The sequence below is a fragment of the Nesoenas mayeri genome (assembly GCF_963082525.1).
Source record: "Nesoenas mayeri genome assembly, chromosome: 2".
NCBI lineage: Eukaryota > Metazoa > Chordata > Aves > Columbiformes > Columbidae > Nesoenas > Nesoenas mayeri.
Window position 1 is genome coordinate 105,219,975 of NC_137543.1, and position 14,827 is coordinate 105,234,801.

A 14,827-nucleotide genomic window follows, 5' to 3' on the forward strand; every position below is an offset into this window, starting at 1 on the left:
AAAAAAAATGTAAACTAACAGAGTTACCATAGTTTAATGACAGTGACCAGATTTTGCCCCGCAGTCAAGTAAAATAAGAGTGCACCTAATGCCAGTAAATAAAGAAGACATCACTTTCTAATGTGTGGTATAATACAAAGAATATGGAAGCATGTAAAGGATTTAACAGAGTCAATGTAATGGATACCCTTCTTTGATTAAAAAACCCTCTCATTTTTGGAAAAAGAGAATTGTTACAGATCTAGCATATCTGATTTTCTTCCCAAAAGAGCAGAAATGGAAAAGAGAATTGCAGGTTATTGATGAGATGGATGTGTCATCAGAAAATTAAGGGATCTCAATTTGTTTTGGGTCCAGTGATATCTGGTATTATAAAGAATACCTTTACACAAGAAGTCAGCATATATCTAATTTTCTTTTTGCCAGTAACACAATGTTGGAAAGGTTGGAAAATAATGCATAACAAATAGGATCCCAGTGTGATTGGCCAAAAATTCCTAGGATGCAGTGGGCAGGGTATTAGCACCATTGTACAAGGCACTTGTAAGGCTTTATCAGGGTTAATGTGGATAGTTTTGATTGCTTGTGTTTATGAAAGAAGAATTCAAGGTGAAATGGGTAGGGAGAACCTTATTAGCATAACCAGAGAAAGGAACACAAGAAAATATCTTATGAGAAGAGATGACATTTGTCTGCTTAACCTAGCAAGTAAAAGCTGAGAGTAATTTCTGATTGCTCCATAAATACACAAGGGAAGAATAAATGCTAGGAAGGGAAAATAATTAGTTCAGCCAAAGAACAATACAGATGCAAACAAAACTCTTAGGAAGAAGATTTCTAACCAACAAAGGTGTGAAAGTCTGTAACAGTTGTCCAGCTGGATAAAGTTCCAACTATTTTCAGTCAAGAGCTGGACAAATTTGGGGAGCTAGACAGCGGTTATGCACCGTGGTTGTTGATGACAGCAAGGATCTAAATTCAAGTTCCTGACGCATGCCTAAGACATCTTGTAACTTTGTACAGTATAGTAAATATTTACTTTCTGCAGGGAAAAGATCAACATACATGAAGAAGGTAGCGAAGGATACGGCGCTTCGGCCTGTGGCAGAAAGTAAACTGGAAATGAGGGCAAAGACCTGAGGTCAGCTAGTGGGTGGTAGGGCTAGCAATGGTTTGCTGTGTGTTGCATGTACGTAGTGCAATACAAGCCAAAGTCAGGGACAACTATGCTTTTTGAATGCCAACCAGTTCCCACCTTGAACTTTATGTGAGCTATAACTGATTTATAAGACACTGCACATAAAATGACTATTAAAGTGGCATTTATGGCAATGAGTAAAGCATCCCAGCACCCTTGAAAGAAGAGAGGTAATGCTGAGGGGATGCTGTACAGCACTGTGCAGTGCAGGGTCATGAACGCCATAATGACATTGAGGCAGATCAAAGTAAAACAACCTGTACCTAGCAACCTGTACCCTATCAGAGTCCAAGCTAGTTACAGAGAGCTACTGATGGCCCTGATTTCCCCACAGCCCTGTGTGCAGGATTTTCTGTTGGCCCGTTTTATCATATTTAGCCACTTCCCCAGCTGTGATGTCTATTTGCTGCTTTTGGCTGGCTCACACACCAGCCTGAGCACATATTTCCATCTGCTAATTAGGAACGAGGATACAGGTGAAACTGGCCTTCTCAGATGGGCCATAAATTGCCCTGTTTGAATAACAGGCTTTTCTGCATCACCTACCTCATCTGAAAAGGAATCTTTAAAAGAATGGCATTTGCAGATTTTCAGACTAGGGTTTGTTTCATTTTGGTTTTGTTTGTACCTTTCACATTGTCCTGGAATGAGAGTTTGCAAACATTGCTGTAAAAATATTTGGGTCAAAAATTTCCCTGAAGAAATGTAATGTTTTCCCATTTAATTTGATCAATTCTTAATGGCCCCTGGGATTAAGAGATTCCTCAGTGTCCTATGCATTCTTTGACATGTGGCTATTGCAAAATACTCTCCTAGGGGGATGTTTTTTAAAAAATGTGACCTTCTGCTAGGAAAGCAAAATAACAACTCCATTAAAAGGAACAGCAAAGGCCACACCAGTTTCTCTTTCCAGCTAGAAAAATAAAGCAAGCTGCATTAACATTGGCATAGGGGAATTTGAAGAGTATCATATGGAATACTCATTGATACGGTAGAGTTCAATTTTAAGATGCCTGTGAAGAAAGAAGTGATGAAGTTATTAAAATTTGTAAGAAAATACATTAATCACTTGTGTTAGAGCTTCAGTCTGGAGGAGTGAATGCTGTCTGGGCAGAAGCAAACAGCAATGGGAATCATGGTCCCTAGTCTGTCACTGCCTCTTGTCTGATTTTTGAGAAGTTACATACGTCTCATCTAAGTAGCCTAGAAACAGCTATGCACAAGAACCAATGTAGGACTTTTCAAGTGTGAATGTTAAGTATTAGAGTACTGTCAGTATTGCTTACCCATGGAACAAGTAGATCCACCCTGAACCACACCACTGCTCTCATTAGCAAGCTACACCATGTAACCCCTTTCATAGTAGCCAAGTTCACTGATCACTCCTAGGGGAGACTTGGAGGGCAGCTAGCATTGCAGGGGTTATCAGCCAAGTGACATCTCTGAATGTAGGGGCTGTAAATACTTTAAAGTATTTAAATAAATATCTACAATAAATTAATAAGAAAGCTCCTTCCTCTCTTACATGTTCACGCCAGGATCAAACACAAACTGTCCTTTATCTCTCTAAGCCTCATTTTTTTTTCTTTTCCATTGCAAAACTAATTTGCTGTTTACTTACTTCGGAATAATAATAGTGAGACACATTCATTAGTGTCTGTAAATTGCTAGGAGATACTGAGATGAGAGGATCTACAGAACTGAGCAGAATATTTTTTTCATTAGAATTATATGACAGTGTCATTAAGAGAGTTTTCCACCAACAGTTAAATTCATCATAGGCTTTCTAGAACAAGTGTGCTGGGAATCTGATACAAACAGTGATGGCAGATGCTTCTTTCTCAGTTCTCAGGAACACCCCCCTTCCAAAATTTATTTTCGGGAATACATTTCTTCCAAAACTTGGGATTCCTCTTGGTCAGAAAATTCAACTGTGGTCTATTGGACAAACACCTCACAGGTATGAAGTAGTTGGGTTTTCATAGACATAACTCTCTGAAGTCTTCAACCCACATCTCATAAATGTACAAAACTTGCTCATGACCATAGTCAGATATGTTGATATTCAGCTAGATTTTAGGTAGCGCCCCTGCCTGCTACAGAGTTTCAAGTTAGGATCCTGGAGGCCTATTTCCCTGTGCTTCAGCAGCTCTAGCCAGGCTCCATTATGCAAAACTACAATTTTCAGGGAAGAGGAGTGACTACAAGAAAGAAGTGAATGAGGAGGGAAGCTCAAGAATTCAAAATTCTTGGCATGTTTTGTTTGGCAACATTCAACCCTGAAGTGCTTATAAAAAAGAACATTAGGATTGATGGTAAAGACCTGAAAGGTGCATGTTGCTGTTGGCTGATATGCAGGCTGCTGTTTCATCTCTGTTTCATGTGTGTGAGGTCTCCTCCTGGCCTCTGGAACACAGGGACAGTGGCAAAGGATGAATTAGGGCAATGGCCAGCTGAACTGGCTAGCAGTACCAGGTGGGTTTCTTATTGCAGGTATGTGCATCTGGTGAGACACGTAGCTTATTTCAGTTTATAGAAGTGCTGCATGCTATAGCCAATTCCTATCACCACCCATGAGAAAAGTGCCAGCTCTACTGTAAGTACACAGTATAGTTATAAGGAGGGTGAAGACTAAATTTCACAGGTGCTTTCAGGTACACACTCTGGAAGCAAATGAGGGGCTTTGAGAAAGACACCAAACAGTTCCTCGAAATGACACACAAACGTTTTGGTGGATTGCTTTCATGAAAGGCACTGACAATGAACTGTCTGAGACTGTTGCCCTGACAGGCTTTGTAGACAGCAGCTTAAATACCTCTGGGTCCAAAAGGTAGGTCAAGATTAAAGAAGGAAAAAAGTGCCCATGGCAAGGGAAACGGGGGCTTGCATAAGAGAAAAACTGTTCTCAATGGTGTTTTTATAGGAAGACTGGATTTTTGGCTAAGCCCTCCCAAAACTGTATACGAAAGCTCTATAAGAGAAAGTATCCTTTTTATCTCTCTCTAAAAACCTGTTTTAATTTAAGAAACATCTGGAAATTTTGAGCAGAGACATACAGTTTCTGGAGGCAGTGCTTTACAGAAAAATTTACACCTTATCCAACTACCTTCTTTCTGAGCAATCCTAGTTGTTGTCAGCTGACCAGCCAGCTATAAAAATAATGGGGTGCCATAGATGTCCTGATGTACATAAAAACTGAGGCTTCAGATAATTCTACATCTCTGCCAGCTGTTCTGGGAGTGGTGATAAGTATGAGCTTGCCAGAGGAACTGCTTGATAAACAATAACTAAAGACTTCATCCACATTCATAGTAGCATGTTATCACTGTTTGTTGTTTTTTTTTTTTTTTTTTTTTAATGTGAGTTTCCCCTGTCAGCTGTTTGGAAAAGCTGTAAAGGGGAAACAGCCTTTTAAGAAGCAGCCTACTGTAAGCCATGTAGGGAACTTCTGAAATTCTGAAACTTTATTTTTCATTTGAACAAATTCCAAAAAATGTAAGTGCAAACTAGAATGAAACATTAAAACTGTACTAAACAAATGTTCATTATATAAACACGTAATTCAGAAGGGAGAATTAGTACCTCTTTGTTGCTAAACCCACAGTCTTCAACTCTTTTTGAGCTGTGACTGGTAAAACATTTAAGTCACAGAAAGGCCTATTTTCTCGTGCTATGAAAATTTCAAGAAATGGTTTCCAAGAAAAAAAAGGGTAGAGCAAATGCAACTATATCAAATCAACTGCTTTAAATTTTTTAGTAAATACAGTCAGCATAGTTATAATCAAGAGTATTTCACTAAACAGCAACAGAACGTTTGACCTTACAGTCTGTTTTTACAAATGATATTTCAATTTCTGACATCAAGAATTTGTAATCTAAGGTTTAGATTCAGGGAGGTGATGCAGAGGTTGAACTAATGCATACGTCAGATCACAGCAAAGTCAGTGAATCTCAAGCATGGGCTTAAAATCAAACTCCTATTTAATGAAATTCTGGGTACACTGCCACATGCTTTCTTGAACTGGTGCATCTATTCAGCAAGCCACTGCAGCATTATTATTTAAACTGTGTTGAGTTCAAAAGAATTATAGTCACTGTAAAGTCACCTTTATTCACTGTTATTGTCAGCTTTTAGCTACATTGCTTGTCTGACAACTACAGTGGCTGAGACCACCTTCCATAGCACAGAAAAGTAGGAAATTCTGGAGATGCCCAAAGTAATGCAAAGTGAAATTAGAAATAGTTGCCACATTATTATTGAAGGGCTGTGCCCCTTGTTAATACAAATGAGACTATTCCCTGTGGCTCAGCAGGAGCTATTTTGATTTGCACTAACTGCAGATTACTGAAAATTTGGATTATGCAACATTAACTAAATCCCTTGTAGAAAGAGGGAAAGAAACTGTCATCCACTCGCAAGCTGGCCCTTCACTCTTACCTGAAGGGGAAATTTATTTACATTTGAAAGGGGTCTCCTGGTGGTTTCTAAATTTCCACATTCCAACTTGTGTGTTTAGACTTTGGGAAGCATTGAAAATGGCTTTTTGTTTTAAAATGACATGTGTGCAGGTAAGATGTATTGAATCTGCATAAAAATAGATTATTTGGGGTATGCAAACAATTTATTCTCTTTCAACATCAGTGACTTTTGACGCTGACTTTTGCACATCAATATTTAGAGCTGGGTCCTTGGCATCCAGGAGTTGCTCATGCAGCAAAAGGAATCACAGATGTTTTTCCTGGTGCTGGAGTGCAGGGAGGCAGCTTTCTGCACTCACGGAATCCTGCAGCTGTAATGTGCCACTGGAGGCGGTAATAACAGCCACACACAGCACTGCAGGCCTGTCACTGCTCCCATTTATGGCGGGGTAAACTGGGTCGAGGGACAACAAGCGAGACATAAAACATTTTTCCCTCCTAATCCAACTGTTTCAATTTCACTGAGCAGAATTCAGGCGCAGCTGAGGATTTCGGCACGTTCCTTGGGAAGTTTGCCCCTGAGCCATTAAAAATGGTTTAAATAATGAAATTAACTTGCCTCTTGATATCATTATGCCCTCTTTTTCAGATCAATGATTTTATTAACAGATAATGCTCATAAAGATTTATTTTTATGAGAATTTTAGGGCTTTTAAATATCATATGCGAGTTTTCAGCTCTTCGGCTCCTTACAGTTCTGATTAGGATGGCCTCTCTTTTTTTCTTTCTTTCTTTCCTCAGCTTCCAAGACAGGCATGAGATAAAATAGAAAAGCAACACACAGATGAAGACATACACTTTAAAGAAATAAATCTGGCGGGCAATTTGAAAATTCTTTTTAGGTCAGTGACATTTTTATAACTGATGTTGCCCATTTTATTCTTCTTTGTATTTCTTCCCTCAATAAACAATCCAAATATACTTCAAATGATCCTCCCACATAAGACAACTTTAAAATATGTCAACCAGCTTGATTTGGAAGTTTATCCAGAATTTAGTGAGCTTATACATTTTACTAAATGACACACATTTCTTGAAGCCTACTATCTGATGTGAACCTGCTTCAGCTGCTAAGAAAAGTGGTAGGAAGCACATACTTACATTTCAGCTCCAGTTTGATGAAGTCAGTGTTCCCCAGATTCTCAAGAAACACCCCATCTGAGGCTGACGTTTTGAAATAGAAAGAGATATCTGCGCTGGTTTCCCCTTGGAAGGTGGAGAAGTGAAGGTAGGATGATGAAGTAACAAAAGAAGCTGCGTTCCAGTAGTTCCCTGCATGGGACAGACAGGAAAGACAGGTTAATGGTACATTTATTTTCAAGTTCCTAACGTATCAGACGCGGTCATACACAAATGTGTTGCTACTACATGTTTAGATTAGTAATACTGCAGTAATGGGTGATCAAACAGTTGGATAAAACACTGATTTGGTGACTGCGTCACCTCAGGCATGTTTTGCCTCAAGTGTAACTTATCTTTAAATTTACTCTACAGAACGACACCTATTTCTTCTGAAATGGTAGCCATCTCTATTGTGTATCACAGGAAAAATCCAATAAGTGAAGCTAAGCAATACATATTATAATTAACATATGTCCCTAATAGTCCCCCAATACATTTCCACTGGAGAAACATCATCATTAGTATTATTCAAGAACTATAACAGTTCTTTAGCTAGCATGCCAGGCAACATTCTGTGCAAATAGTATTAGAGTGCAAAGACAAAAAAAAATAATAAGATATTGGTCCTGTGGTAAATCAGCCAGAGACTGAAACAACTCATTCTACTTTCACCAGGATGCTTATGTATCCAGATTCAGAAATTTATTAAAATATCACTCATTAACTCACCACAGCTGAGTGCTTAGTATTCCAGCTAATTCCAGCCAATAAGAAACTACTTCCACTCCAGTCAAAACTCACAGAGATAGATTTTCCACTATTTGATTATTTAACTAGGTGACAACACTATTATTTCTCTGGTTAGCACTGGGTGAATATGAATGAGCATGCTGAGGCTCCAGAAGCTCAATACTGCTTATATGTAGCACCATTGGCCCACTTCCAAGTCCAAAGTGTTGTAATTTGTGTAATTTATTAATCTCTATTGAAATTTAAATTGAACATCTGAATTAACAGAAGAAGGATTTATGTTTAAATACATGCATACTATTGCATAACAATCCCATCCCCTCCATTTAATTCTGTCTCTCAGGAAAGCAGAATGCAGAATGCTTTGGAAAAAAAAGAAGCAGCTTTCCATTTACTTCAATGTATCCCAAGAGGAAAGCTGTAACTGAGATTTTGTATGTATGTGTGTACAGGTGTGAACAGTGAAAAGAGGAAGAAATGGGTTTGGTACAGTTGAAATGTACATTCATAGCACAGATATATAGCTTTGTGAATTAATCAGCTAGGCAATGTCAGCTGGTTGTAAACATATATTACTATTTACCCTACTTAGACAAACTGGTAATCTCCAGATTAAACATTATTAATGATTTCAATAGCAATGTCAATAAACTTCGTATCATAAACAAGCCTGGGCAAGAACAGTCTGCTAATTAGTTGCGAGGTCTTACTCTGAAAACATACCTGTGATAAAGCAACACAGACAGAAAAGGTCTAGAATTTTATCTTCATTCATGGTTTCTTTCCATCTCCCGCTTTTCTGAGTGCTCCCTCAATATATTATGGTTGCTTATGGTCTAGATGCATGAGTGTTTGTCAACGTGTTAGTACAGGATCCACATGGATTACCGTATACGCTTTCCCACTTGCAGATAGATCTGAACACCTACATTTGATGCTGGCAGACCCTCAAAACGGGTTTTATTCCACTTGCTGAATAACCCCACATGAAATAAACAGGACTTAGACAAAAAGTCAGGAATATATTAATGCAATCCTGTGAAGGAACTAATTTAGCTGTCCTGAATAACCTTCTAGAAATTCTTGCACGTCTTTATAAATGAAGCAAGTATTTTAGTCCCACAGCTTTACATTCTCTGAATACTACCCAAGTTACAAACCTAAACTGCAAAGAACACATGAAAAGCAAAAGAGCTGTGAACGCTACAGGGAACCTACTTCAAGTACTAATGGAGACAAATATCTGTTTGGTGAGAAAGGCTCCCCAGCCACCTCACTACCCCAAATCAGACCAGGGTAGTGTGCTGCTGTGTCACTGTGCAGTCAAACCGTGCAGCTGTAACAGGCTCTGCTGTCAGGCTTCCCCCTCTGGCTGAGGATTCTGGTTACAGACCAGTCTTCCTGCTGGCATCATCCAGCTGTCAGTCATTGCATGAAGTCCCACATTTACACCATGCTTACACCTTCTGTAGAGCCTCACGCACCTCAACAACTACAAGTTGGACACTTATCTAATCGCTTCCACTGATGCATTGACAACGGATTTGTTGAAAGGTTCATGTTTTTGTTTTATTTTGTCAAGTCCTGGAGCAATGGGACCCTAATCCTTTAACTGTAGCCTACATTGCAATACAATAAATTATAATCATTATTATTGCAATCAAGTAAATAAAAGTAGGGGCTTCTAAATGAAACCACTATTGATTTTGTAATATTTTATTTATGTGTTTTTAATTGTCTTCCAAATCTGAAAGTATTAAATGCAATTTAACACAGACTCATTCTGCAATGCTGGGACACTCCACGTTAATCCTTAACCATGACAGTGCATAACTGAAGTGCAGGTTTGCCTTTACACAGAATTAGTTTTCAGCTCTAAGTGACCATTCCTCTTTGCACAATCAGTGGGGAAGATTTGCTTTTCTTAGTTTTTACAGTAAAATATACATTTCAGAGTTTTTAGGACTGATACCAGCTGTAGGTTTATTGAACAGGGTCTGGTCATATAGGTAAGGTTTCAAACCACCACCACCACAGTACACTTACAAGTAAAACTACCGCTACTGACTACATCTACAGGGCCAGATAGGCTGATGGGTTCATATTGAAATGCATGTCACCATTTTGTTGAAAAAAATCAATCAATTTTTATTTAGTATTATATCTAGTCTACTGAAGAGGTCCATCACTAAGGATTTTACATTTTATTCAAAACGCTCTGATTTTATTCTGCAGAAAGCCTTGGCTGCAGAAGCCACTCGTGAGAGGATAAATACAAATAGTGCAGATTGAATGGGAAAACCTGCCTCTTGAGAGAGACATTTTTGAAGACTATTCATAACAAATTCCTATAAAGATAAAATCATGTTTTGGAACACAAGTATATATTAATCTCAAAACACTTTCAGGGGAAAAAGACATTTCATTAAGAGTACAATGGAAATGTTTTGCTAAACAGACATAATGACTTTTATCATAAAATGGTATCTTTTGATAAGAAAGGGGCTGTCTAAGGAAATCTTCAATAAAAATCCACTTTACACACATTAGTATTGTTGTTTGCTGGGAACCTTTGTCAGTCACTATGACTAAAAATTTTGGCACATTGTGACACTACTTTCTTCAACAAATTGATCCTACAGACATTTTCCTCCCACTTCCCAGTAAGCAAGCAGTAGATGGAGGAAACCAGAGACTGGAACTTAAACCACAGAGTAAATGATATGGCAGCAAGGATACCAAACTAATAGGAGGTAGGAAAGGGAGTTTATTTAGAAAGAACATTCTAAATGCTACTTTGCACTGTATCCTGTTAATATTTATTGTGTCATTATTATTTCCTAGGAGTAACTTAACCTGACAAATGTTATGGGACGTGATTGAGAAAGTCTTGCAACAAATGTTTTGCTTTGCCTCCCAAGCTAGGAGGGATAGCATTTTTCAGATATGCAGTAGGCTTGGAAACATTAGATGGGGAAGGCAGAAGGGCTTCTATTTTGTAGCTGGGAAGAAAGAGGTGCTCAAAGATGCACCATCCCTTTCTTTTCCCTTTCTCCTTCCAGAGAGCTAAAATACCGTAAAAGCTAAGGAGGACTTTTATTGTATAGTCCGAAATATAACATTATAATTTTATTTTCTTCTTTGTAACCTCATCTATAATTCTGCAATCAAGACCACAGCTCTTGTACAGCTCTGTTTTAAGCTTTCTTAGTGTTTGAGCAATTAAACACAGCATACTGCTTCATGAAAGTACAAATACAAATAAATCAAGACAGCAGACAAGCCTTTTCCATTGTTTGCAAGCCAAGACAAGTGTGGAGATCCCCAAAATATGGCTGTGTTTCTCACAAAGTTGCATGTTTGCTGGTGATGGCATCAAGCCTTAGGACATGGGGCACACAGAGGCAGGGAAGAGCTGACCATAGACCCAGAGAAGACTGTCATGGATATTTGGCTGGACCCAAGCAAGGGTCAGAGCAATAGTTCTGTCAAAGGTGCTTCCATGGACCATGTAACACTTTGTGATTCTGTTTTCAATTTGAGTCAAGATTGCTTACAGCTCTGGTTATCTGCTGTGGAAATTAAAATCCAACTCATTAAGCTCCTGCAAAATAGCCTTACCTCTTTCTCGTTAGTTTTACTAACCTTAAGTTACTGTGTTTTTTATAATTAGTAGGGCACAAAGTGTCTCTTCTGCTGCTCCATAAAGATTCCGTCTCAGAGAGAACACTGTACAATAATTACAAAGGTATAATTTTTACAAGAAGCAGGATAGTCTATAGCCACAAGTAATCACCGGACTACAAAGATTAATGAGAAGGGACACCTTAAATCTCAGATAAAAAACTGAATAAAGACTTGAAGACTTTTTCCCATGAAGTCCCACCTCAGGGAGGAGGAAAGAGATGGTGGCTGTAGTACTGACAAGGACAAATTAACCTCATCTTGAGCAATGCAACATGGACTGATATCTTTTTATGTGTGGAAGCTCTTTAATTTGATAACACACAGTGACCCGGTTTATAGCAATCAGCCTTTCAGCTTCTCCCTTGCAATATTTTTGTTTAGAACTCCATTGCTAGCTCCCATCAATATCTTAGTTCTTAGCACAATTGAAATTCATGCTTTAACACCATCAATTTCAATTTTACATTCAAGCCCCATTGAAATGGATAATGACCACAGCAGCACTGTAAAAGACGTCAGTGCTTTTAGCCCTGCTAGGCAATAGCACTAGAGAATGAATGCTGCCATATCAGGCAGCTCCTATGTATTACAATAGACCAAACCCTCCAGGGCCCTCATCTGCTGTAAAACAGATTTTCTATCAAAACCATTATGTGAATAAGATGCAAAAAAAGTCTCCTATTTCAGAGAAGATGGATGCATGAATGGAAGACTGTTCTCTGCCACAAAGTAATGGATTGAGATTATCCATATAATTATGCTCAACAAATCAAGCGTGTGGTATTGGTTTTTTTTTTCCTTTCTTCTTTATTCCATTCTGGGAGAGAGGAATCTACACATGCATACTCAAAGCAGTTTGGGTATCAGTGAAGCAACAATCACAGCTTGGATTCAAGTTTTCAGATCTGCGTCATGAGTGGCCCTAATAGAATCCAAATTCGCCATTTGACCTTATCCAATGTGACTGTCAGTGAAACAGGAGAGAAGGAGGGAAGATATTCCAATCAAAAAAGAATATCTCAAGTTATTCAGCAAACAAAAGAAAAGGCAAAGAAAACTGGCAGTGTTTCTTGCATTGAGTTGTGACTTATTTTGAAAGGTGGAACTGCAACTCTGAAGCAAGGCAGTCCCTCTTCTGCCAGTGGTGGCAATCCAAGTGGGGCTGAGAGCACAGCTTCAGTCTGAGCAGGAGGTGCATGTGTCAGAGGGACAGGAGAGGAAGGATGGCAACTCGTCAGCATCCTGAGTCCTTTGCTGGGAGGACTACAATGTTGAAGGCTCCTTCTGCCTCACTGAAGGATCTGCTTCGTGTCATTTTTGGTTGTGACAACATGCATTCACACCTTAGTTCTTTGCTGGTCTGCAACTCCGTGCCACGTTCACTATATGTTTTACTATACTACATTTACTACACTTAATGTATATATAATTTACTATATATGGTAAGTTTTACATATATTCTTTGATTTCTTTGGTACCCCTAAAATCAATTTTGCCCAGTTTTGGTCCTGAATTTATTTGATCATTGGTGAGTTGTTTATAGCCCTGAAGTCCCCTGTATCAATCAGTGCTCAGTCTTGTATTAGCCCATGCCTGTACTCCACTGCCCCGCATCCCATGTTCCCACTTTTCAAGGTCACTGCTATCATACCAGATGTGTATTCCTTTGCAGTGCATCATTACGCTAGCCATCAATATCTCATTCTGCACAAAGTAAATACTTTTTATTAGTATCTATATAAAAATGTCATTACCATAAGAACATAAGCAAAAGTAAAACAAATTAGGCATAGCCCCCCTGTCATTAGGAAAAACATGGTGTTTCAGCTAAACCAAGGAACACAAAGTTTGAGGCAGGGGTCAAAATTCTGCAAGCTTGGCAAGTCTGTTGCCTTGCATCCTCAGTACAATATCCACAGACCTTGAACAGAGTTGTCAATATTGTATTTCTCAGGCTATGAGTTTACAATTTATCAACATCACAGCAGAATAGCATTTGAAAAGAAGCATGTAAATTAATACTTAATTTAAGATTAAGATGGTAGTGTCCTGATTTACTTAATCCAAACATGAATCAAGAAAAATAAACTAAATGGAATTGCTACACAAGATGTTTGCTTAACAGCAGAAGAATCCTTTGACAACACACAAGAAAAATTATCTCCAAGTAAACAGATCAAGAGTGTATTAATACTGTATAACAGCAAACTGAATCACACCCTTTCAAGCTAAATAAAAATATAGGTTAGATTTCAGTTTTCAAGATAAATCTAGCTCTACGTCTTCCAACAAAGTAATGAGTGGATGGAAGTCCACAAAAAACCTGCTGAGAATATTAACACATGTAAAGATGAGTTCAGAGTTAGCAGAACAGAAAAGATACCTCTGCCATGGTGACTGTCACAACAAAGACAATCCAGATTTTAAAGGATAAATGCTAGGCTTTAGAAAAAAAAAAAAAAAAAAAAATTAGAATTACCTCAACTAGGCATAGCATAGCATAGCATAGCATAGCACAGCATAGAATAGGACACTAATTCAGTTGGAAGGGAAATAAAATGATCACCCAGTCCAACAGCCTGACCAGTTCAGGGCTGACCAAAAGCTGAAACCTGTTGGTGTTGGATGACCACCTGGCCAGCCTACTCCTTGCCCACATCAGCATTATCAGTGACAAGTTTTCTTTTCATTAAATGCCTGAAGAATTAATTTAAAAACTCAGCAACTTCTACTCACACTCCTGGCAAGTAAAGCTGATCTCCCGCAGATAGCAGTGCCACCAGCTGCATCTCACTGACCCACCAGTGTGTCATCTCCTGCAGCTTTTTCAGCGCCGGGGCTGATTTGGCACATTCTCCAATAAGATGTTCAAAAGGGAAGCGCAGTTGATGCCAGCTGTGGTTGTTTCCTTCCCTAGGACCAAACACCCTTTTTGCAAGTGACTGGACAGACACCACCAGCTTGATATGCAGAGCTCATCCACGCATTCTGGCCATAGCTCAACTGGATCTGCTGGTTGTGACTGCGTGGAGCTTGACTCCAGCAGTCTTCTGGTGGGTGAAAGCCTCATTAATACAGCTCTCAGGCTCTATTCTTAATGCTTTGATGCCATCCAGTGTATGAAACCATGAAGTTCACGGCCAGGTCTTTTGAATTTAGATTGCAGAAAGACATAGTTCAAGATATGTAGGCTTCCTGTCTTCTCCAAAAGGTGCATTCACTGTCCACATCATATTCGGGATGTCATGGTACCCATGAACCAGAAAAAGCTGTATCTTGTGATATGTTTCTATGGTCCCCATACTCCACACCAGCTGAATCTCTGACTGAAGAGATAGCCTCTACACATAAATAAACAATGTATTAAGAACTGCATGTAATACGACATCACAGTGAGTGCCATGAGTTTCTGGAACAGTTTAGAAGCATCAGAGTAGGTAAATGTTCCTAAAGGCATGGGTAGATCCCAGGGTGACTCAGCCGCACATATGATATGGGCCATTGCCTTCCTGTGTGTGACACAGGATACCTCTGCAGGAACGGTAAGCATTGTGCAAAGCCCTGGTGAGAACTCAGCTGTACTGCTAGGGA

General features: G+C 39.0%; 1 protein-coding gene across 1 annotated transcript in view; it reads right to left on the bottom strand.

The window, feature by feature from the left end:
• Positions 1 to 14,827, bottom strand: part of CNTNAP2 (contactin associated protein 2) — a gene marked incomplete at its 3' end in the record, with an annotated part of 1,137,334 nt that overhangs the window by 110,431 nt on the left and 1,012,076 nt on the right. The window contains exon 16 of the mRNA XM_080338877.1: positions 6,779 to 6,949. Coding sequence (XP_080195003.1) covers positions 6,779 to 6,949 — 171 coding nt within the window. The remainder of the gene's footprint in view (positions 1 to 6,778; positions 6,950 to 14,827) is intronic.